The sequence below is a fragment of the Pantherophis guttatus genome, chromosome 15, assembly GCF_059756535.1.
Source record: "Pantherophis guttatus breed Tessera chromosome 15, ASM5975653v1, whole genome shotgun sequence".
Lineage (NCBI taxonomy): Eukaryota > Metazoa > Chordata > Lepidosauria > Squamata > Colubridae > Pantherophis > Pantherophis guttatus.
The window spans coordinates 1,808,746-1,830,922 of NC_142077.1; the positions used below are offsets into that span (position 1 = coordinate 1,808,746).

At 46.8% G+C, this 22,177-nt stretch overlaps 1 protein-coding gene across 2 annotated transcripts in view; it reads right to left on the bottom strand.

Annotated features, from left to right (window-relative positions):
- The window catches only part of VPS13D (vacuolar protein sorting 13 homolog D), a 90,791-nt gene that overhangs the window by 62,245 nt on the left and 6,369 nt on the right, over positions 1-22,177 (bottom strand). For both annotated transcript variants that reach the window (XM_087879239.1, XM_087879237.1), the window contains exons 6-25: positions 21,747-21,863; positions 20,605-20,709; positions 19,899-20,069; positions 18,841-18,941; positions 17,530-17,698; positions 16,634-16,726; positions 15,556-15,772; positions 14,666-14,845; positions 13,385-13,515; positions 12,559-12,631; positions 12,234-12,398; positions 10,867-10,997; positions 9,834-9,966; positions 6,513-8,732; positions 4,593-4,741; positions 2,983-4,029; positions 2,428-2,518; positions 2,177-2,303; positions 1,045-1,225; positions 486-668 (exon numbers count right to left, since the gene is read on the bottom strand). In XM_087879239.1, the coding sequence (XP_087735365.1) occupies positions 486-668; positions 1,045-1,225; positions 2,177-2,303; positions 2,428-2,518; positions 2,983-4,029; positions 4,593-4,741; positions 6,513-8,732; positions 9,834-9,966; positions 10,867-10,997; positions 12,234-12,398; positions 12,559-12,631; positions 13,385-13,515; positions 14,666-14,845; positions 15,556-15,772; positions 16,634-16,726; positions 17,530-17,698; positions 18,841-18,941; positions 19,899-20,069; positions 20,605-20,709; positions 21,747-21,863 (5,784 nt within the window). The remainder of the gene's footprint in view (positions 1-485; positions 669-1,044; positions 1,226-2,176; positions 2,304-2,427; positions 2,519-2,982; positions 4,030-4,592; positions 4,742-6,512; positions 8,733-9,833; positions 9,967-10,866; positions 10,998-12,233; positions 12,399-12,558; positions 12,632-13,384; positions 13,516-14,665; positions 14,846-15,555; positions 15,773-16,633; positions 16,727-17,529; positions 17,699-18,840; positions 18,942-19,898; positions 20,070-20,604; positions 20,710-21,746; positions 21,864-22,177) is intronic.

Below are 22,177 nucleotides of genomic sequence, written 5' to 3' on the forward strand. Positions count from 1 at the left end.
CGGTGCTAGGGATTCAAACCGCTGAACTGCCAACCTTTCGATCGACAAGCTCAGTGTCTTAGCCGCTGAGCCACCACAGGCCTCCTATATTTTATATTATATTTAAGAGGGACCCTTTATATATTTATCCTTTGTAAAAAAAAAAATCCAGAACTTGCTAGATTTCACCCCTGGGAGTGGGGTATAGAAAAAGTTGGGAACCTCTGCTTTAGATGCTGCCCGTTTCGGAAGCAACTCCAGACAGCTGCAGAATTCCCCAAAAATTCTCAGCTTCGGAAAACGGAGCACTTGCACCCAGACAGATATGTTAAATACCTCCCATAAAACAGGATCCTTGCACACCTTGCCTTGCAAAATCGAATCCTCCAAAGGAAAGAAGGTAAAAAAAACGGGAGAAAAATTATACGCGGGTCATTTTTTTACGGTTTTCCTAAAACGGCCACAACGCTTTCGAGAAACGGAAAGGAAACGCCGCGACGGCTCACCTTATCCTTGAGCGAGAACGTAGCGGAAGCACCTGCCACCAGGAAGCGGTTCTTGATTTTGAGTTTCCCCAGGTTGGCTACGATAAGCTGGCTGGATCTGGAGCTTTCGGGAATAAGGAGGACGGGAGCACCAGCTTCGATGTCCAGAAGGATTCTGGCTGCTCGCTGGGCCTGGTCTCTCACCTGAAGGAAGGAAGGAAGGAAGGAAAGTAGGTTTTAATAAAAAGCTCTATCGGGCCATTGGTGGCTTTTGAAGCAATTTCAAGGAGGGACATCCAGATCACCGTCGTCCCAAAGGGGCTTTTTCAAGAGGTAATTGGATTTTCTTGGGGTTTTTCTTTGAAACTATAAACATTACGAGAAGCCGAGTCGGCCGTTATGGATTCAATTTGGCAACCTGAAAGGCCTCGGCACAGATTTTAATAAGGGTCTCTAACCGCCCTCCCCCATGCAAAATATCCCAGGAGAGTTTTAGATAAAACGAAGCCCCTGCTGCCCCTTAAGTCCCAGAGATCTCCTAGCCACGTTCCTTTGAGGGAATGCGTCTTGTGCTACGCACCGTTTGCCCCTCCACGGCGGCCCTCTGACGGCCCAGAACGTCCTGCAGTTGTGTGAAATGCTGGATGAAGGAGATGACCTCCGCTTGGAAGCGCTGGGTGTGGATGTACTGCACCGAAGCCATCCGCAGGCTGACCCGCACGTCGCACTCTCTCTGAAGGGACAAGTCCGGCCGGCCGTACCTTGGGGGGGGGGAGGGGGGGAACCAAACAACCAACATGCTTCTCTTTTTAACCCAACAGAATTTATTCTGGATCTTTGGTGAGAACAGAGCGGAGGCCGTGTCTTTTGGCCTGCACAAGGTGAAGGCTGAGAGATCTGGAGCCAGATCTCAGTATTTGTCCCTGCCTTCAGAAGAAGGAAAAGATTAAGGGCGCAAAGATTAAGCTCAGGAAGCGGAGTAGGAGAGGTATGGGGTGTGCGGACTGCATTTGGGAAGGAAGGAAGGGATGGGAAGGAGGGAGGGAAGGGAGGAAAAGGAGGGAGGAAGATGGGAGGAAGATGGGAGGGAAGGAAGGAAGGAAGGAAGATGGTAGGGAGTGAAGGAAAGAAGGAAGGAAGAAGATGGGAGGGAGGGAGGGAAGAAAGGAAAGAGGGAGGGAAGGAAGGAAGGAAATAGGGTGAGAGGGAGGGAAGGAAGGAAGGAGATGGGAGGGAGCGAGGGAAGGAAGGAAGTAGGGGAGGAAAGAAGATGGGAGAGAGGGAGAGAATAAAATAGGGTGGGAGGGAAGGAAGGAAGGAAGGAGATGGGAGGAAGGGAAGGAAGGGAAGGAAGGAAATAGGGAAGGAAGGAAGATGGGAGGGAGGGAAGGAAGGAAGGAAGGAAGAGGGAAGGAAGGAAGATGTGAGTGAGTGAGTGAGTGAGGGAGGGAGGAAGGAAGGAAGGAAGGGAGGGAGGAAGGCTCAGTTGCTCAAAAAATAGTAAGTAATCCTTAGCCTCCAAGATTTATCTCCAAGATCAAGAGACCCCTTGGCTTGTTTCCTGAACTACCAGCTATCATACCCCATTTTCCATCCCCTCATCTGTTAGCCAAAATGGGATCCTGGCAAAACATTTGGGGGCGGGAAACAAACCCAACCCCAAACCCCCCTCAGTAGTCCCAGGTAAAGGAAAAGGAGATTCCACCACCTACTTGCGGACGTGGAAGATGAGGGCTTCCTCCCCGCTGGTGGTGAAGCGTTCCCTGTACAGCTCTCCGTGGGTGGTGAGGTCGCTTAGGGACAAACTCCCGATGCTTCCCCGGACGGTCAAATCCCCTTCTGCAAGGTTAAAAAGGTTCCGCCAGGGCCTGAGTCAGCCTGAGCCACGGTTTAAAACAGACCACATCAAGACAATTTTATTTATACATTTATATATATATATGTATATATATATGAATTATACCTGTTGTCTCCACGTGAGTGACAAGCTTGGATATGTTGGCTTTGGCCAGTTCATTGGTTGCCTTATTCAGAACCATGGAGAGAGAGTGGACCTGTTGAAGCAGAAAGAATCATCATCAGATTGAGAATCAGATCAAGATCCTTTTAAAAAAAATATTACCAATCTAGGACAGGTAGTCCTCGACTTATGACTGTAATTGAGCCCAAAATATATCTTGCCAAGAAAGATGTTGAGTCTGGCCCCATTTTACGACTTTTCTCGCCACGTTGGTTAAGTGAATCTCTCCTTCTCCTCCTCCTCCTCCTCCTCCTCCTTCTTCCTTCTTCTCCTTCTCCTCCTCAGGAAGCCAACGGTGATGCCAGATTCATTTAACAATCGTGTTACTAACTTAACAAATGCAAGGATCCACTTAACAACGCTGGCGAGAGAAGTCGTAAAACGGGGGCAAGACTCCCTTAACCCACTTCCCACTTGGCCAGGCGAAATTTTGGCCTCGATCGTAGTCGTAAATCAAGGACTGCCTGCGTTTACAGTGTGGGATTACCATTCTCCTACCTTCAGATCCAGTTTGGAATTTACGGACTCTTCCCGAGCCTCGTCGTCCAGCGAGGGATTTAACTCCGATTTGGTGGCCTGCTGGACGTCCCCGCTCGGCGTCAACTTGACGCCGTGATTCTCGGCCGTGGATCCGATGCCGAAGAAATCCAGGATCACCACCCAAGTCTGCAAGGTGATCAGGACATCCAGGCAGTTGAAGTCGATGTCCACGCTGCGGTTGATCCTGTCGTAGCGCGACGAAAACTCCGGATGTTTCCTGTCCACCAGGAGGACGTTGATGTGCACCAGCGAATCGTCGAAGTCGCTCCTTCCGGAGGGCGCGGTCAGTTCTTTGGCGGTGGGAGAAGGCGGAGGGGTCAGCGGGCAGCCCTCCTCGGCCCCTTCGCGGTGCTTCGGTTGAGAGAGGCAAGAGGGACGCTGGTAGAACTGGAAGACGTTGGGGGCTTCCTCCATGTGAGAGGGGAGAGAACGGGGCATGTCCGGGTACTCCACGTTGGAGACCAGCGGGCAGGATTGGGAGAGGTATTCCTTGTGGGCCAGGTTGGAAGGTTTGGGGGCCCCGTGGGACACCATGAGGTTTCTGTACGGGGAGTCGGGGTTCTTCACCAGGAGGTCTTCCATCAGCAGAGAACGTAAGGTGGTCTGGATGGACAAAGTGTGAGGGTGGTCCTTGGAGAACTCCACGTCGAAATCCTGAAAGGTTAAGCTGACCAGGCCTTGGGCCCCCAGGGTCAGATCGCCGCTGAGCTGGACCTGCAGCTGGGCGATGTGAAACGTGGCTTGGATCTGAGTGAAAGATCGGGAGGCTTCCTGGACCGGCAGCGGGCCTTTGGCGTCGGAATAGGTCGAGTGGGTGAAGAAGCCATTGTCCTTGCGGCCGGAGGAGAAATCGGCGCTTAGACTCCGGAGGGAAGCCGAAGGAGAAGCCAAGCTGGAATAAGTGGACGATGGGAAGCTGGACGGAGGCTTGGTCAGGTCCTCGTTGCACACCAGGTTGTCCAAGGTCTGCATCACTTGCTCGTAGACGTGCTTGGCCAAAATCACCTGCGGGGTTTGGAAACAAAGATAAGGTGAGCGCTTCTAATTTTGTGGGATATCAGATTTAGTGGAGTGGAGTGGAGTGGAGAGGAATGGAATGGAATGGAATGGAATGGAATGGAATGGAATGGAATAGAATAGAATTCTTTATTGGCCAAGTGTGATTGGACACACAAGGAATTAGTCTTTGGTGTATATGCTCTCAGTGTACATAAGGAGAATAAAATACATTCATCAAGAATAAAAAGATACAACACTTAGTGATAGTCATAGGTTACTAATAAGCAATCAACTCATACTAGGAAACAAATAAAACAATATAAATTGGAAGGCAAGCAACATGGTTATAGTCATAAGTGGGAAGAGATAGGTACTAGGAAGGATGAGAAGAATAATAGTAATAATAGTCTTAGTAAATGATAGTGTTGTGGGAATTAGTTGTTTAGCAGAGTGATGGCATTTGGGAAACTTTTTAAAAACTTTTTTAAAATGTAAATTAAAAAAAAATTAAAATATGTAAAAAAATATGTAAAAAAATATTTTTTAATAATTAATTATTATTTTTTTACCTGCAGAGGGTTGACGAACTTCCCTTCGATCCTCATCAGGCTTGAAACGTTGACACTGTCGCTCGGGGAGAAGGCCAGCTCCGCGCTGGGCTCAATTGGGATCTTCTCCAGGATGAACTGGATGGTGGCGTTATTCAGAATGTGGAAAGCTGAAAGGGAAGGGACTCAGTCGGGTGAAATAGTTGGAAACTCTTTTCTCTTATTGTTTCTCAACCAAAGTGACTTTAAAGTGTGTGGACTACAGCAGCTGGAATTGTACCGGCTGGGGGAATTCTGGGAGTTGAAAGTCCATCTATCTTCAAAGTCTGGAAGTTTGAATCGTGGCCACTGGAATTATTGCATTTTTGTTGTTGTTGGTCTGAGATCTTTTGCTGCTCATCCAGCTTCTTCAGTCCGAGTGAGATGCTCAAGAGTGTGTAAGCAGAGAGTCACTGGAGCGTACCAGCTAGGTTGAAGCATAGGTGGAAAGTGGGAGACTATATAAGAATCCCCTACGCTTCAACCTGTTTGGCACATTCCAGTGACTTTCTCTCTACTTACCTTACCGAACAAAAAATAAAGAATATTTGTAGCTCAGGGTTGAAATGAGAGGCCCTTGGTGATCTCTGAACTTGGGGGTTTTCTAGCGGACGTCTCATAACCCAACTATGTAGCATCATCAGTGCTTAGAAGGGAGTGAGGTTTGCAGAAAGGAGGAGGTGGAGGAGGAGGAACGGGGAGGTCCTTGGTGCTCTCTGAGTTTGGCGGTTTTCTTGCAAATGTTTCATGAACCACCTAGGTAACATCATCAGGATTGGCGATGACTACCACGGATGATGTTTCCTGGTCTCTTCCTCCTCTACTCCTCAAACCCCACTCCTTCTAGCACTGATGATGTTCCCTAATTGGGTCACGAAACGTCTGCAAGAAAACCACCCAGCCAAGGATCCCTCAACAACAACAACAACGAAAGTCCAGTTGCTGTAACTCAGCTGGATGACGGACAATCCTCACTGACGCGTATCTATCTTAAAAGCTGCCAAGACTGAGAAACGCCCGGTTGAAATGAGCGTTTAAAAGCTTCCCATTCCTTTTTTATAGGCCACTGATGGCCAACCTTTTTCTCGTTGTGGGCCGAAAGCTTGTGCATGCAGGCATGACAGCGTGTGTTATGTGCCGGAACCCATAATGCATTGCATCCCGAAAATGCAAATGAAATGCAAATGCATTCATGAAAAGAGCCTGATAGTACAGTGGACTAAAGCACTGTTATTAACATCTGCTGCTTGCAATTACTGCAAGTTCGAATCTCCCCAGGCTCAAGGTTGACTCAGCCTTCCATCCTAAGATAGGTAAAATGAGGACGCAGATTGTGGGGGCAATAAGCTGACTTTATATAAAAATATACAAAAGGATGAAGGCTATTGCTTAACGCATTGTAAGCCGCCCTGAGTCTCCGGAGAAGGGCGGCATATAAATCAAATTTTTAAAAAAAAGAAAAGAAAGAGAAAGAAAGAGAAAGAAGGAAGGAAGGAAGGAAGGAAGGAAGGAAGGAAGGAAGGAAGGAAGGAAGGAAGGAAAGAAAGAAAGAAAGAAAGAAAGAAAGAAAGAAAGAAAGAAAGAAAGAAAGAAAGAAAGAAAGAGAAGCTGACTTTGTATAAATATACAAAAGAATGAAGGCTATTGCTTAACGCGTTGTAAGCCGCCCTGAGTCTCCGGAGAAGGGCGGCATATAAATTAAAAGCAAAAAAAAATAAAATAGAATGAGCTGGCCAGTGATAGGCACATGCACGCATGCATGGTGGAGCTGAGCTAGGTGGCAGCTCGCATGCCCACGGAGAGGGCTCCGCATAGGTTTGCCATCACGGTTCTAGGCCGATCAATTTGTAATTCCATGACCGGAAGCTGCAGAACACCCAGAGTCTTCCCCCCCAACTTTACCTTGGCCTTTATGTAAAGATTCGAAAAAATCATGACGGGTGAATTGAGACTCTTCTTGGTAGCCGCAGCTGGTGAAGCCCGACGGGGAAGGCAGCACGGGGGAGGCCTCCGAAGGAGAGTCCTTTTTGCCCGTCAAGTGGCTGCAGTTCAGAGAATACATCTTGATATCTCGGATCTCCACCTGCAGGCTGTCGCTTCTCAGGTTGTCTTCTCCCGTCACAAAGTTCTGGATGGATATTTGTCCTAAGTGACCAACCAGGAGTTCGGGACTGCCCGGCTTACGAGGGATGGAGACCACGGGCGATTCGATCTTCACGTTCAAGACCAGCTTGATGGTTTCCGTCTTGGGGTACACCGGAATCGGATCTTCCCCTTCGTCGTGTTCCAGATTGAAGGGGTCTCGAGATCTGGGCGCCGTGTCGAACAGAGACACCATCTCGCTGTACTCCGCCGTTTTGGTAGCCAGGACGGTGGTCACTTTGCTGGCCGCGCTCTTCAGCATGCCGCGGAAATTCTCCTCCAGCTCGTCCAGCGACAGAGCGATCTCCTTTAGAAATTTGGCGGAGTGGTTGTAGTGCAGGGAGGCCATCTGGAGAAGGAGGGAGCACTCCGCGGCGGATTGTTCGAGGAAGGTGAAGCAGAGGGCATCAGGGAGGCCGCTGGCGTCCTCGAACTGGGGGAACGTGGGCCTGGGGTGGTCCACGTCGCGGATCAGGCTCTCGTACCGCTCCGTGTTGCCGATGCTGACCACGTACTGATTTTTCGCGTTGTCCTGGGTTAGGTCCATCAGATGGAGGCAGCCCAGGGAGCCGTTGACCTCCAGCCTGCTGCCCATGGAGACGTTGACCTTGGTGCCTCCGATGCTCGCCGTGGCGATTTTCCGGCCGAATTTCTCTCGGTTGACTAAGGTGACCGTCCTAAGTAAGAGGACGTTCAGCCAGTGGATCTCCACGGCCACTTCGATGCTTTGGGAATGGGTGGATTGAAAATTCTCCCACTCGCTGAGGGTTTTTTCGGCGTCGGTCATCAGCGGCTGAGGGCTCCCGTCGTCCTTCTCCTTCGGGAAGGACTTCTGGAGGAAGCCGATCAGCTCGACGATGGTCTCCGGGTTGAGGATGATGTCCAGGTTGTTCATCTGGACTGTCAGCACCTGGAGGGAGCTATCCAGGTTCATGGAAGGGCACTCGGCGGTGACAAATTGGTATTCCAGCTTGATTAAGGATTCGTCTCGTTTCGAAGACGTGCCGGAGAGTCTCTTGGAGGCCAGGGTGCATTTCTCGGCGAGAGAGGCATCCCCGCCGAGCAGGGCCTCACTGAGGCCGTTAACAGGGGATTGGGCTTTGCTGTCTCGTAGGCTTCCCGTCGGGGGGTCGAAGCTGAGGTTCTTGTGCGACGCCATCAAGAGGTCGAAATCGGAGCCGTAGGTCTGCATCGTGTCGACCAAGAGCAAGCCGTGAACCGTGAGGGAGACCTCGACATCGTAAGGCCTCTTCACGAAGTGAGCGTTGGTGCCGAAAACTTTCAGCACCGAGATGTAGCGGCCGTTGCTCTCCACGGCCAACTGCATGCAGTTCACCCGGAACTCTGCCAGGAGCAGCTGAGATTCTACCAGCACTTCTTTGGTGTGTTGTTCCACCAGGATGACACTCTGGGTTAAGTTCACCACGGAATTGTGCAGGCTCCCGCGTTGTTCCAAGCTCGGTAAAGGAGCCCCTTTCCCAACCTGCGAGGTTTCCGGGTCAGGGGAGCTTAGCCTGCCGAAACAATTATTCAAGGCCACGATTTTGTCTTCGTTGATGTGTATTTTCAAATCGGGCAAGTTCCCCGACAGGACAGCTCCAGGGTATTTGGGATCAGAAGTGTAGATCAGACGGCGTTCCAGTTGCAAATGGACATTAAATTTCTCCACCACATGAGTTGGGCCCACGTCGATGTCTTGGGCGTATTTCCAGTTGTCTTTCACTCGTCCCACCATGATCTGAAGATCCATGAAGGACAAAGTGTAGGTCTCGTACATTTTTTTGCTCATCAAGTGAGCTTGGAGTTGCTCTTCGCTGATTTCTACACCCGGAAACTCTTCGCTGCTTTTGTCCTCTCCGGCCGGGTTGAGCTCAGGAGGTGGGCTGTTGGGAGGGGTGGCAAGAGGGGTCTTGTATTCGTCATCACTGAAATCGCTCAGCTCTAGGGACGGGCTGTCCGGACTCTTCTTTCTGTGCTCCTCTAGAAAATGAGGGAAAGAAATCAGCCACATGATCTTTGATAAACACACACAGAGATATTGGACTATGACAACTTGCCACAGACAACTTGCCATGGCCAACTCACCATGGCCAAGTCTCCATGGTCAACTGATTATGGCTGTCTCCATGGCCAAGTCTCCATGGTCAATTCGCCACGGTCAACTCACCATGGCCAACTGACTATGGCCAAGTCTCCATGGTCAATTCACCATGGCCAACTGACTATGGCCAAGTTTCCATGGTCAATTGACTATGGCCAACTCGCCTGGGCCAAGTCTCCATGGTCAATTCACCATGGTCAACTCACCATGGCCAACTGACTATGGCCAAGTCTCCATGGTCAACTTGCCATGGCCAAGTCTCCATGGTCAACTAACTATGGCCAACTGACTATGGCCAAGTCTCCATGGTCAACTGACTATGGCCAACTTGCCATGGCCAAGTCTCCATGATCAATTCGCCACGGTCAACTCACCATGGCCAACTGACTATGGCCAAGTCTCCATGGTCAACTAACTATGGCCAACTGACTATGGCCAAGTCTCCATGGTCAACTGACTATGGCCAAGTCTCCATGGTCAACTGACTATGGCCAACTTGCCATGGCCAAGTCTCCATGGTCAACTAACTATGGCCAACTGACTATGACCAAGTCTCCATGGTCAATTCACCACGGTCAACTCACATTGGCCAACTGACTATGGCTAAGTCTCCATGGCCAAGTCTCCAAGGTCAACTGACTATGGACAACTTGCCATGGTCAACTCGCCATGGCCAATTCATCGCAGCCAACTCACTGCAGGACAAGAGTTACACTAACATCGAAGAACTGGTGGAATAGAACCACTAAGGAAAGGATGCCAGAGGGAGAGACAGAATGAAATGTGAACGACAACAATTAAAATAATGTTTTCATTATTCTAAATAATTAAACTGAGTTGTTGAATTGTCTCGCAGCGAGTTGTCCTGTGGCGTGTTGCCCTGAGGCAAAGTTGGCCATGGCGCGTTGTCTCGTTCCACACAGAATCCTTGATAGCAAACTCTTTCTAGAGAAACTCAGAGGTAAATTAAGAGCTCCCACCTTGGGAATTCGTGAGCAGCATTCTGCCCAAGTCAATGACGACTAAAACAGGGTCTGAGAATTTGAAGTCGTCCGGGAAGATCACCTGAGGGGCAGAGATATCAAGGCAGATTGACCAACGCTTGCTCTCCTCCTAAAAAAAATGAAAAAAGTGAAATTTGATTCTCTTTCCAACAGTCAAAATGATTCTCTCAGTATAAACCTAAAATTTAAAAGCACAAAACCTAGAATCATAACCATAAAAGTAAATCTAGAAACAGGTTTTACCAGCAGGCAACGGTGTCTATTTCCTAGATAACAAATTCAAAGGCACCAATTTTAATCAGGATTGTTGATTTTAATCACACAGCAACTATATCAAGTTGCCTTCATTAGATGTAAAAGAACCCTTGAACAATCCGTAGTTTACTGAAACATGGTAAGCCTAAAATCATGGTTTATCAATGAAAATCTTTGATTTCCCCACAATTTCATAAGCCCCAAATCTGAATTATACTACAGGTTGGAATAATGTGATGATCAAATCCAGCATGTAATTCCCCCCACTCCCAAAAAAATCCTTTAATATTTGAACCAAAAGCTATTTCTCAACCATGGCAATTTTAAGATGGGTGGATTTCAACTCCCCGAATTCCCCAGCCAGCATGGAGGAATTCTGGGAGTTGAAGTCCTCACAGCTTAAAAGTTGTCCCGGGTTTAGGCTGCAGGTTTACCGGTAATCTGCTTTTCAACCCAAAGTGAGACTGTGTGTGGGGTTAAGGCGAACTCTCTCTCTCTCACACACACACAAAACTCTCTCTCTGTCTCTCTCTCTCACACACAAAACTGTCACACATACACATACAAAACTCTCTCTCTCACACACACACAAAACTCTCTCTCACACACAAAATTCTCTCTCAAACTCTCACTCACACACAACTCTCTCACACACACAAAACTCTCTCTCACACACAAAATTCACACACACACACACAAAACTCTCTCTCTCTCTCTCTCACACACACACACACACAAAACGAAGCCCACTCACAATAAAATCTCCAACAAGCAGTCGGTCAATGGTCTGGCGGATTTCAGCTTTGGTCTGCATCTTGAGCCTGTTGTATTGTCTTCGGGCAGCTTCGGCCACTCTCAGCTCCAGCTCGGACTGACATCCGAAACCTAAATTAAGGGTCCAAGAAGCAACGGATGGAAACTGATCAAGGAGAACCAAGCCCACCACCCTTAAAATTTCCACAGCAAATCATGGAAGCAACAGTAGCTTGCCTGTTTCGTTCTTAGGAAAATTTCAACTCTAGTTTGTTTTTTGGTTTTTTTTGAAGCTTAAATAAAAAATCTTTATTTTCTACCTATACGCCCTGTCTTTTAGAATCATGCTAAGCCACATTCGAACAAGGTTTGTTCACACATCAGACTGCAAAGCGTGGCTTCTAAATCACGACGACTGGTTTTGCGCAGCATACCACGTCAAAACTAAAGCGTGGCAGCACGGAAACGAAAGCATAAAGTTCACGGCTTAGCTTGAAAAACTGAATCTGGGCATCGTGAATTGACCAATCTGAATTTGGTCAAATCCGTGCCAGAATCATTTTGACAAATTTGACAAGTGCTTCTTTGTACCCACGTAATCTATGGTTTAACAGTAGAATGAACCATTTACCTTTCAAAAACAACCTTCGTTCTCTGGGTGGAAAATAACCTACAGCAGTGGCCAAAATTGTGGAAACCTTTTGGGAAAAATGTATTTTCTAAAACTAGCTAATAACATCACCTTTTTTTTTTTTTTGAGTAGTACCATAAAATTATATATCAATGGAAAGATAATTTAATCAAGAATGTAACGCCATAACTTTTATGAAGGATTTGCTATTAGAATAGCAGTTATGGTATTAAGAAGAAAAGTGAAATACGTAGAAAAATGTTCCCCGTAGAAAAAAACGAGATATACAAAAATTATCACCACATCAGTTAATACTTAATTGGGTAACCTTTAGCATGAATGATGGCCCTACAACGTCTTCCCATGGAGGGAACCAAGTCTTTCAGTTCTGCAGCTGTTATAATAATGTGAAACCAAAATTGAATGATGGCTTCTATTAACTGGGTTTTATTGCTGGGTCGCTTCTGACTAACCAGTTTCTTTAGTCGGCTCCATAGATTTTCAATTCGGTTAAGAAGGTCAGGGCTATTCCCAGGCCATTCCAGCAGTGGAATAGGATGATCTTGAAACTCCAAAAAAAAAAAAATAGTGGTGTTATTAGCCACCAAACCTCGAAAATACACTTTTCCCAAAAGGTTATAAAATGTAATTTTATGTACATCTGTAAACAAAATGTAAGGAAAAAAAAAAAGAGAGAAAGAGAGAGTTGGGAAAAGAAATAGAATAGAAAGGTTCACCTGAGGAATGGACTCTTCCTTTGTAGAAAAAGTCAGCTACTTTCTTAATGGCTTGGGGGTTGTAAATAATATTAAGGGGCTGGGTGCTGACTTCCAACCGCCTCTCAAAATTGCTGTGAGCCGGGTTTTTCTCATACAGCATTTCAAAGACTGGAACAGCATCTTCTGCAAAGAGAGAAGGAAACAGTAAGCAAAAAGCAGAGCTCACAGATTCAGAATAATAAAATAAATGCAACTTCTCTTCCTGTTTGCATTTTACAAGTGCCTGGATTGTTTTACGCCGTGGATGGCAAAAAAGGGGGGGGGGCAAAAATGAAAATATTACCACTGCTCTGGTTGCTGATGTCAGAAGACGAGGTTTGGAGGCTAACGGAAGAGGCACAGCCGACTTCTTTTAGCTAGGAAGAAAAAATAAAGAAAGAGAGGAAAACAATATTTATCAATAAAGGAGAATATTTACAGCTCAGGGTTGGATTGTGGGGGTCCTCGGTGCTTGGGTTTGTTTTTTTTTTTGCAGATGTTTCATTACCCAACTACATAACATTATCAGTGGCAGGAGGAGGAGGAGGAGGAGGAGAACGACTGTGAGATCCTTGGTGCTCTCTGCGCTTGGATGTTTTCTTGTAGATGTTTCATGACCCAACTAGGGAACATCATCAGGCCAAAAGGGAGTGTGGTTTGCAGGGAAGAGGAGGAGGAGGAAAGGAAGGAAGGAAGGAAGGAGAGGATGGAGAAGAGGAGGAGGAGGAAAGGAAGGAAAGAAGGAAGGAGGACGGAGAGGAGGAGGAGGAGGAGGAGGAAAAGAAGGAAGGGAGGGAGGACGAGGAGGAGGAAGGAAGGAAGGAAAGAAGGAGAGGACGGAGAAGAGGAGGAGGAGGAAAGGAAGGAAAGAAGGAAGGAGAGGAGGAGGAAGGAGAGGAGGAGGAGGAAAAGAAGGAAGGAAGGGAGGAGGAGGGAGTGGAGGAGGAGGAAGGAAGGAAGGAAAGGGGGAGGGGGAGGATGATCATTGTGGGGTCCTTGGTGCTCTCTGAGCCTGGTTCATTTCTGGCAGAGGTTTCATGACCCAACTACATAACATCATCAGAGCTAGAAGGAAGTTGGGTTTTGTAAATCCAAGTGAAAGCTTCCTGCGGGCACCGAGTTCGACGTACCGGATTCGGGAAGACGAGGACGGGGAATATGGTTCCTTCGGTCGCTAAATCTCGGAGGAAGAGGCTTCCGAGCTGAACTTTCAAAAGGGAAGAATTCCTGCGAGGGAGCGTTTCTGCTAAGATGGTCACGCCTGAAAAACACAAAAGACCAGCCCAACCGGCGTTTAGGATGCTTACTCAGTACTGCAAACGATGACGTAGCCCATTAATGGAGGAAGGGGGGAAAGGGGAAACGGAGAAGAAACCAACAATTTGTCTCTATGTATCTGTCTATTTATATCTATTATATCTATCTCATCTCTCTCTCTCTCATCCTATCTACCCATCTACCTACCTCTCTATCTATCCATCTGTCTGTCTGTCTGCCTCTCTCTCTCCTCTATCTAATCCTATCATCTATCTACCCATCTCTCTCTCTATCCTTTATTTATCTATGTATGTATCTATCCTCTATGTATCTATCTATGCATATATATCTACCTATCTTATCTACCTACCTACCTAATCCTATCATTTATCTAGCCATCTTCACATATCTGTCTGTCTGTCTCTACCCATCCATCCATCCATCCTCTATGTATCTATCCATCCATCCATCCTCTCTTTATCTATCTATCTATCTATCTATCTATCTATCTATCTATCTATCTATCTATCTATCTATCTATCCTGTCCATCCATCCATCCATCCATCCTGTATGTATGTATGTATGTATGTATGTATGTATGTATGTATGTATCTATCTATCTATCTATCTATCTATCTATCTATCTATCTATCTATCTATCTATGTTTGTTTTCTGAGGTTTTCGCGGGTGTTTGTATGTAGGTCTTTGGTTATTTGGGTCTTCTCCCGCGTCAAATTGGAAGTGTCTTGGTGACGTTTCGACGAGCTCCCACCCAATCAGTTCTCACCCCCACTGGCAGTTAAAAGGAAGAAACAGCTGCGATCACACATTGCTCCTAGAAGCACGAAGCCGAAAACACCAGCCTGAAGATGACGAATGAGACTTCGTCAAAACGTCGCCAAGACACTTCCCATTTGACGCGGGAGAAGACCCGAATAACCAAAGACCTATCTATCTATCTATCTATCTATCTATCTATCTATCTATCTATCTATCTATCATCTATCTATCTATCTATCTATCTATCTATCTATCTATCTATCTATCTATCTATCTATCTATCTATCATTATCAAACCCATCCATCATACTGTACAGCTGGCATCATACATGAGCAACATCCATTCCACAAGAGCCAAAGGGGACCGAGTACCCGAAAACTGCAGCTGCATGAAGGCCCTCTCCCTGGCCTGCCCACTTCTCTTCTCTGCGTGCAACAGCGTGACGGAGCCGCCTTGCAACCACAGGTTGAGTTTGACCAGGACGTGGTCCCTCTTTGTGAAGGTATTGATACTGGAGACATCGGTAGCTGGATCGAAAAAGTCATCAGCTCCTGGTTTGAGGGAAGAAAAGTGCAAGGGATTTTTTTAAAAAAAAAAACGACTGTATTTTTTGGACTGTAAGATGCACCGGTGTATAAGACACACCAAGATTTCGAAGAGGTAAGCAAGAAAAAAAAAAATTTTGTCCTCCCCAGTCCCCAGGAGCACTCTGAGGGCTTCCCAAAGCCTCTGCACGCCCCGTTTTTCCGAAAAACGGGCCCGTTTTTAGCAAAAACAGGACAGGTGGGGCTGGGCTTCGGGAGGCCAAAAATGACTGTATTCGGTGTATAAGACGCATCAAGATTTCCACCCTCTTTTAGGAGAGAAAAAAAGTTTGTCTTATACTCCGAAAAGTACGGTAAATAAGATAAAACCTAATTTGATTTATGAAGCTACTAATTTCTATTGATAATGGGTTGGTCCTTGGTGCTCTCTGAGCTTGGTGGTATTTCTGGCAGATGTTTCAATGACCCAGTTAGGGAACATCATCGGTGCTAGAAGGGAGAGGGGTCTCCCGACAGAGCAGATGATGATGATGATGATGATTTTGTCGCATTTCTATGCCACCCAACTCCCAAGGGACTCTATGACACTTAGTTGGGTCATGAAACATATGCAAGAAAACCATTTAGTTCGGAGAACACCTAGCACCCCACCAAGGAAGTTGTCTGTATCCAGGGAAACACAATTTTTCAACTCATACTGCCTCCCCTCTCCGTACCCGTAACCTCCTCCGGCCGCCACTCTTCCGCTGTGTCCGATAGGAGCCCTTCGATGGTCTTGGTTTCCAGGGCTTCTTGGGACTGGCTGTGCCAACCTCCCCATCCCGGGAACCAGGATTGAAGGTATCGTAGCATCCCGCTGCTGCTGTTCCGGCTGCCTTCCACTTCTGTCTCCGATGGAGAATCCAGAGAATCGGACAAGGGCTTCTTAATGCTCTGTAGGAGAATAAAAAAAAAAAAGAAGAAGAAGAAGAAAAGAATGCAATGCAACTAACATGGATTATGCCATGTTTGTGGGCAAACGCATTCCAGCTCAAATAGACATATATTTATTTGAGCAACCAAGATGATTAGGGGACTGGGGGCTAAATCATATGAAGAACGGTTGCAGGAACTGGGCATGTCTAGTTTAAGAGACATGATAGCAGCCTTCCAATTTCTCAGGGGCTGCCCCAAAGAAGAGGGAGTCAAGCTATTCTCCAAAGCACCAAAGAAGGCAGGACAAGAAGCAACGGATGGAAACTCATCAAGGAGAGAAGCAAACAGGAATTAAGGAGAAGCTTCCTAATAGTGAAGGACAATTAACCAGTGGAACAGCTTGCCACCAGAAGTTGTGGGTGCTCCATCACTAAGAAGAGATTGGACTGCCGTATGTCCAACGGCCACTGAAATGAAGCCATTTGGCTTTCCTGCCTAAGCAGGGGGCTGGACTAGAAGACCTCTAAGGTCCCTTCCCATCGGTGTTAAAGATGAACACATCCTGCAGGGTCACATGAGACTCTCTCCCCTCCACCGAAGCTGTCTTGCAAATGGGCATCACAACCAGGAAGTAGGGAATCTGACCGTCCGCACGAAGCGCCTGCTGGTCTTCCCGCTGAAGTGGTACCTATTTATCTACTCGCGCAGAACGTGCTTTTGAGTTGCTTAGGTGGGCTGAAGCTGAGGCAGGTGACGGGAGCTCACCCCGCCACGCAGTGCTGGGACTCGAACCGCGGGAGCCAAGACCATCTCCAGAGTCACTGAGCCACTGCGCTTCTCTCACTAGTGGTCGACCTCTAGTAAACACCTTGGACTCACCTCAGCCAGGTCCTGGAACTGGTTGTAAACTATTTCCCGTAGGATTTTCAGCTCCTCAAACGTCTGCTCGTCTTCAATGCGTTCCACTTCCTCCTGTAGGCAGGAAAGGAAATCCTGAGAAAATGCTAAGGAAACACAGGCGGTCCTCGACATACGACCACAACTGAGCCCAGAATCGATGTCGCTGAGCGAGACAGTTATTAAGTGAGTTTTGCTCCGTTTTACAACCTTTCTCGCCATAGTTGATAAATGAATCATCGTGGCTGTTACGTTAGTAAAGAGGTTAAGTGAATCACCGCAGCTGTTACGTTAGTAAAGAGGTTGTTAAATGAATCACTGCGGCTGTTACGTTAGTAAAGTTGTTAAGTGAATCACCGCAGCTGTTACATTAGTAAAGAGGTTGTTAAATGAATAACCGCAGCTGTTATGTTAGTAAAGAGGTTGTTAAGTGAATCACCGCAGCTGTTATGTTAGTAAAGAGGTTGCTAAGTGAATCACCGCAGCTGTTACATTAGTAAAGAGGTTGTTAAGTGAATCCGGTCTCCCCGTTGACTAATCAGAAGGTCGCGAAAGGGGATCACACGATTCCGGGACATTGCGACCCGTCGTAAATACGAGCCAGTTACCAAGAACCTGAATTTTGATCACGCGGCCATGGCCGTGGCAAAAAAGTGACAATCCAAGGTCACTTTTTTTCAGTGCCATCGTTCGTTTTGAATGGTCACTAAACGGACAGTTGTAAGTCAAGGATTATCCGTAATCAGAGATGGCACTTCCAGATTACCACCACGCGTGTCCAGCTAGAAGTGCGACCACGTTCGTATCAGTTTGACGTACAGCCACGCACGACAGCTTGGCGCACGGCCACCTCGAGAGATGTCGCAGACTCCGAGTACCTGCTCCTCCTCCGTAAGCGGCAACTCCTTCAACTTCTTGTAGTACAGCTCCGTGTACAGGACCGCGTCGCGGGCGCGGCGCGAGGCGAATTCCCAGGAAGAACGCTCCTTCTGCTCTCTGATCTCGGCCAGGTGGGAGTTCAGAGCGAAGAGCCACCACTCTCGACAGCTGGAACGAGACGAACGAAACAACTTTGTGGCCGGGTTAAGAAGACGGACATAAAAACGAGGCCCCTAAATCCCCCTCATTCGGTCACTCTCAACCGGTGGTCTGCGAGCAGTGGGTTTCAAATCCCGGCACTATCGGTTTGCTGTTGAGAGCGCACGGGCGCGTGGGATGTCTGGGCGGTCCCACCGCCGCTACCGGTTCTGGGGTGAAAATTTAGGTGCGTCTTATACACCGAATGTAGCCCCGCCCACCCACTGGCCCCCACCCTTTGGCCTCTGCCTCCCAGCACTTTACCTCCTTGCAAGCAAACAGCAAGAAAAAGCAGCTCCTTTCAGCTTCAGCACAGGCTAATTAGCACAAATTGATTGGATTGGCCTCCCGACTCTCAGCTGTTTTGTTCTCAGCTGTTTTGCGCAGGGCCTCTGCTGTTTGCTGCAAAGAGGTCAATTGCTGGGAGCAGATTTTTTTTTTCCCCTTGTGCTAATCGAGCTATGCTGAAAACGAAACTGAAAGTAAAGCAGGCTGTTTGCTGTTTGCTGCAAGGAGGCAAAATTGCTCAGAGGCAGAAGGAGATTTCTTTTTCTTCTTTTCCTCACCAAAAAAGGTAGGTGCGTCTTATACTCTGGTGCATCTTATACTCCAAAAAATATGGTAATAAAAATAATCTGACAGCTGTGACGGCTTGGGGAATTGTGGGTTTCTTTTAGGGGAAATGCTGGTTACAGTCAAATTACACAAACCCCAAAAAACTATTTTGGTTTCTCAATGCGATTCATTGTCCTGTGCCGCCAGTTATGTCCCAGACTATGCTTCCAACAGCCACCCTCCCTTACTGTATCCAAAGGAAACCTAATTATGTGTAAACAGGCATTTATTTTGATCCCACCTCAACCTCTTTAGGGACGAAAATAATAATAATAATAATTCAAGAGTTTGGTAGCCGCTTTTTCTAAATGGATTTCAGCCGAAGGCGTTAAGTCTTAGGCGAGCTGTTAAATCAAATTAAATTGTTGGGAAAATTTCCTCCAGACTTTTGATTAACATGGCTTTTCTCTATTTTAGAAAGTGTCATCTAAACATGTGGAGGGGGATAAATTTAACAGGGGTATTTCATAAAGAAAGAAAAAAAAAAAAACTCGTACTTTCCGGTCACTGTGACTTTCGGTCTCCATTTCCTGAATTTGAGCTGTCGTTCTTTTCTATCCAGCTCTTTCAGAAAGTCCATAATTTGTCGGTACTGCATCTGAATGAATAAAATAACGTATAATTTATTTATTTATTTATTGGGTTTATATGCCGCCCTTCTCCCGAAGGATTCAGGGCGGCTCACGACAATAAGAAACAGAAAACACAAAAGTTAAAAGACAAATTAAAACAGAGTATCCAATTAATAAAGTTAAACGTGGGAATACCAATTCAAATTTAAGATTTAAGAATATAAAAAGCTACAAAATCATATATATGTATAATGGTTAGGGCAGTCGATGGGAGAAGCCTCCTAGAATTTAAACAATGCTCTGCTGGATATCAGAAGGAAAACCAATTATTTTTCATTCAAATAAAACCATAACTTGCTTTAGGTAACTGCAGGTTCATTGTACAGATAGTCCTCGACTTATGGCCACAAATCGAGCCCAAAATTTCCGTAGCTAAGCCAGACAGTTGTCACCCATTTTACGACCATTCCTGGCCTCCGTTGTTAAGCGAATCGCTACCAGTGGTTTAGTCGGACATACGGTGGTGAAGGGAATTTGGTTTCCCTGTTTTGTCAGAAGGTCGCATCATATCCCCTACCCCTGGGACGCCGCAACCGTCATGTGCGACGTCACATTTTATGACTGCGTTGCTTAGCAGTTGCCGGTCTCAATTACCGTTGTTCAGCGAGGACTAGCTTTTTTCTTTTCTTTTTTAACGACTCTGTATTCCCTTCATTCGGGAATGGAAGGAGGGCGAGTGAATGGAGCTGAGAATTTACTGGCTGGATGCCCTTCCCAACGCCTACGCGGAGTTCACAGCAAATATTTTCTTCTTAGCGCCCTGAGAAATATCAACCTAGGAATCAAACTCTCCCCGTTTCGAGTGGGAGGAGACCGTCATCACCATTAGGCCGCCACACCACTTAAAGTGGGGGAAACCTCCCTTTAGTAGAACGCAAACCAATTTCCGAGAGGAGTTTTTATTTTTTATTTTTTCCTCCCACCTGAGAAAGCTTCAAGGGGATCGTTTCCAGCTGGATGTCGAACTCCAGGCGTGGCATGTTCCGCGATCGGAGAGGCTCCTTGGAACAATTTCTCTTGAGGAGGGCAGACGTGCACACGGGCTCCACGATGTAATTGTGATCCCGGCGTTCCATGCTGTTATCCATTGCTTCCTGGAAATCAAGAATCACGTTAATTCAGGGTTTTGTTTGTTTTTAAAAAAATCTTGCTCATGTTTACAGATTAACCACAGTTGGAAGGGACCTTGTAGGTCATCTAGTCCAACCCCCCACCTAAGCAGGAGACCTGCCTACACCATTTCTGCCAAATGGGAGTCCGGTCTGTTCTTGAAAGCCTCCAGGGATGAAGTTCCCACAACTTCCGAAGGCAATTTCTGTTCCATGGGTGGATTGCTCTGTCAGAAAATTTCTCCTTTTTTCCAGGTTGAATCTCTCCTTGTTCAGTTTCCATCCATTATTATTCCTTGTCTGGCCTTTGGGTGCTTTGGAAAATAGCTTGACCCCCTTCCTCCTCTCTGTGGCAGCCCCTCAAATATTGGAAGACTGCTATCCTGTCTCCCCTGGTCCTTCTCTTCCCTAGACCAGCCATGCCCAGTTCCTGCAACCGTTCTTCGTGTGTTTTAGCTACCTTTTTGTATGCGCAAAGGTGGGTGGCAGTGGCATAAATTAAAGAAAGAAGGAAAAGTACCTGCAGCTCTCCAGGCAGCATGTCCCCCCACAGGGCGCAATGACTGTCCCAGTAGATGCTGAAGTCGGAAATGTCCAGCTGCTTTTTCTTCATTAGTTCTTCCACCTTCAAGTAAGAAAAAAAATTACATTTTAACCCTATTCTTAGAACCGTTGTTCTTTCCGTACTTCCTGCCTTGCAGCAAAACAACAGCTCTCCTGGGAAATTGTTCTGTTCTATTCTATTCTATTCTATTCTATTCTATTCTATTCTATTCTATTCTATTCTATTCTATTCTATTCTATTCTATTCTATTCTATATTCTATATTCTATATTCTATATTCTATATTCTATTCTTTTCTATTCTATTTCTATTTCTATTCTCTATTTTATTCTATGTATTCTCTTCTCTTCTCGTGGTAGTGCTGTGGTTAGAACTGGCTCAGGTTTGACTCAGCCTTCCGAGGTCGGTAAAATGAGGACTCAGATTGTTGGAGGGCAATATGCTGACTCTATAAACTGCTTAGAGAGAGCTGTAAAGCACTATGAAGCGGTATATAAGTCTAAGGGATATTGCTAACCGCTATTGCTACTATTTAGGACATGGTGGCTCAGCGGCTAAGACGCTGAGCTTGTCGATCGAAAGGTCGGCAGTTCAGCGGTTCGAATCCCTAGTGCCGCGTAACGGGGTGAGCTCCCATAACTTGTCCCAGCTCCTGCCAACCTAGCAGTTCGAAAGCACGTAAAAAAGAAAATGCAAGTAGAAAAATAGGGACCACCTTTGGTGGGAAGGGAACAGCGTTCCGTGTGCCTTTGGCATTGAGTCATGCCGACCACATGACCACGGAGACGTCTTTGGACAGCGCTGGCTCTTCGGCTTTGAAACGGAGGTGAGCACCGCCCCCTAGAATCCGGAACGACTAGCACGCATGTGCGAGGGGAACCTTTACCTTTACCTATTATAGTAAATGTACTCCTAACCCTAACCCTAACCCTAACCCCTAAAACCGTTACAGCCTGAATCACTAAGGGCAACCCCTTGGTGTATGCTGAGGCTATACCCACCAGGATGTATATGGGGTGGAAAGAAAGGGCAAAGTTGCCATTATCACAACTGTGTGTCCCCGTTTGGTCGGCTTAACCGGGGTCGATGTTTACTCACCGGCTCACCCGTGGCATTTTGCATGGATACGTTTTTGATGCAGATGCCAAAGGCAAAAGGTTGGGACGGATTGGAGACCCCATCCTCAAATCTCAGGTGTACGTCTTGAATGTTTAGCTGAGAAAAACAAGGGGAGGTGGGAGGGATCCCTTTTAATTTTTGCTTTCTAAAGGTTGGTGCAAACGTCATCGACAGACAGAGAGCTGCAGGAAGAATAGGCTCTTGCTCGCTATCACAGTTGGTCCTCGACTTACGACCCTCACGGAGCCCAAGATCCCCGTTGCTAAGCGAGACATTGGTTAAGTGAGCTTTGCCCCGTTTTTGCGAGCTTTCTTGCCACGGCTGCTAAGTGAATCGCTGTGGTTGGGAAGTGAGTGTAAGCGAATCTGGCTTTCCCCCCTTGAGTTTGCTTGTCGGGCGGTCGCAAAACG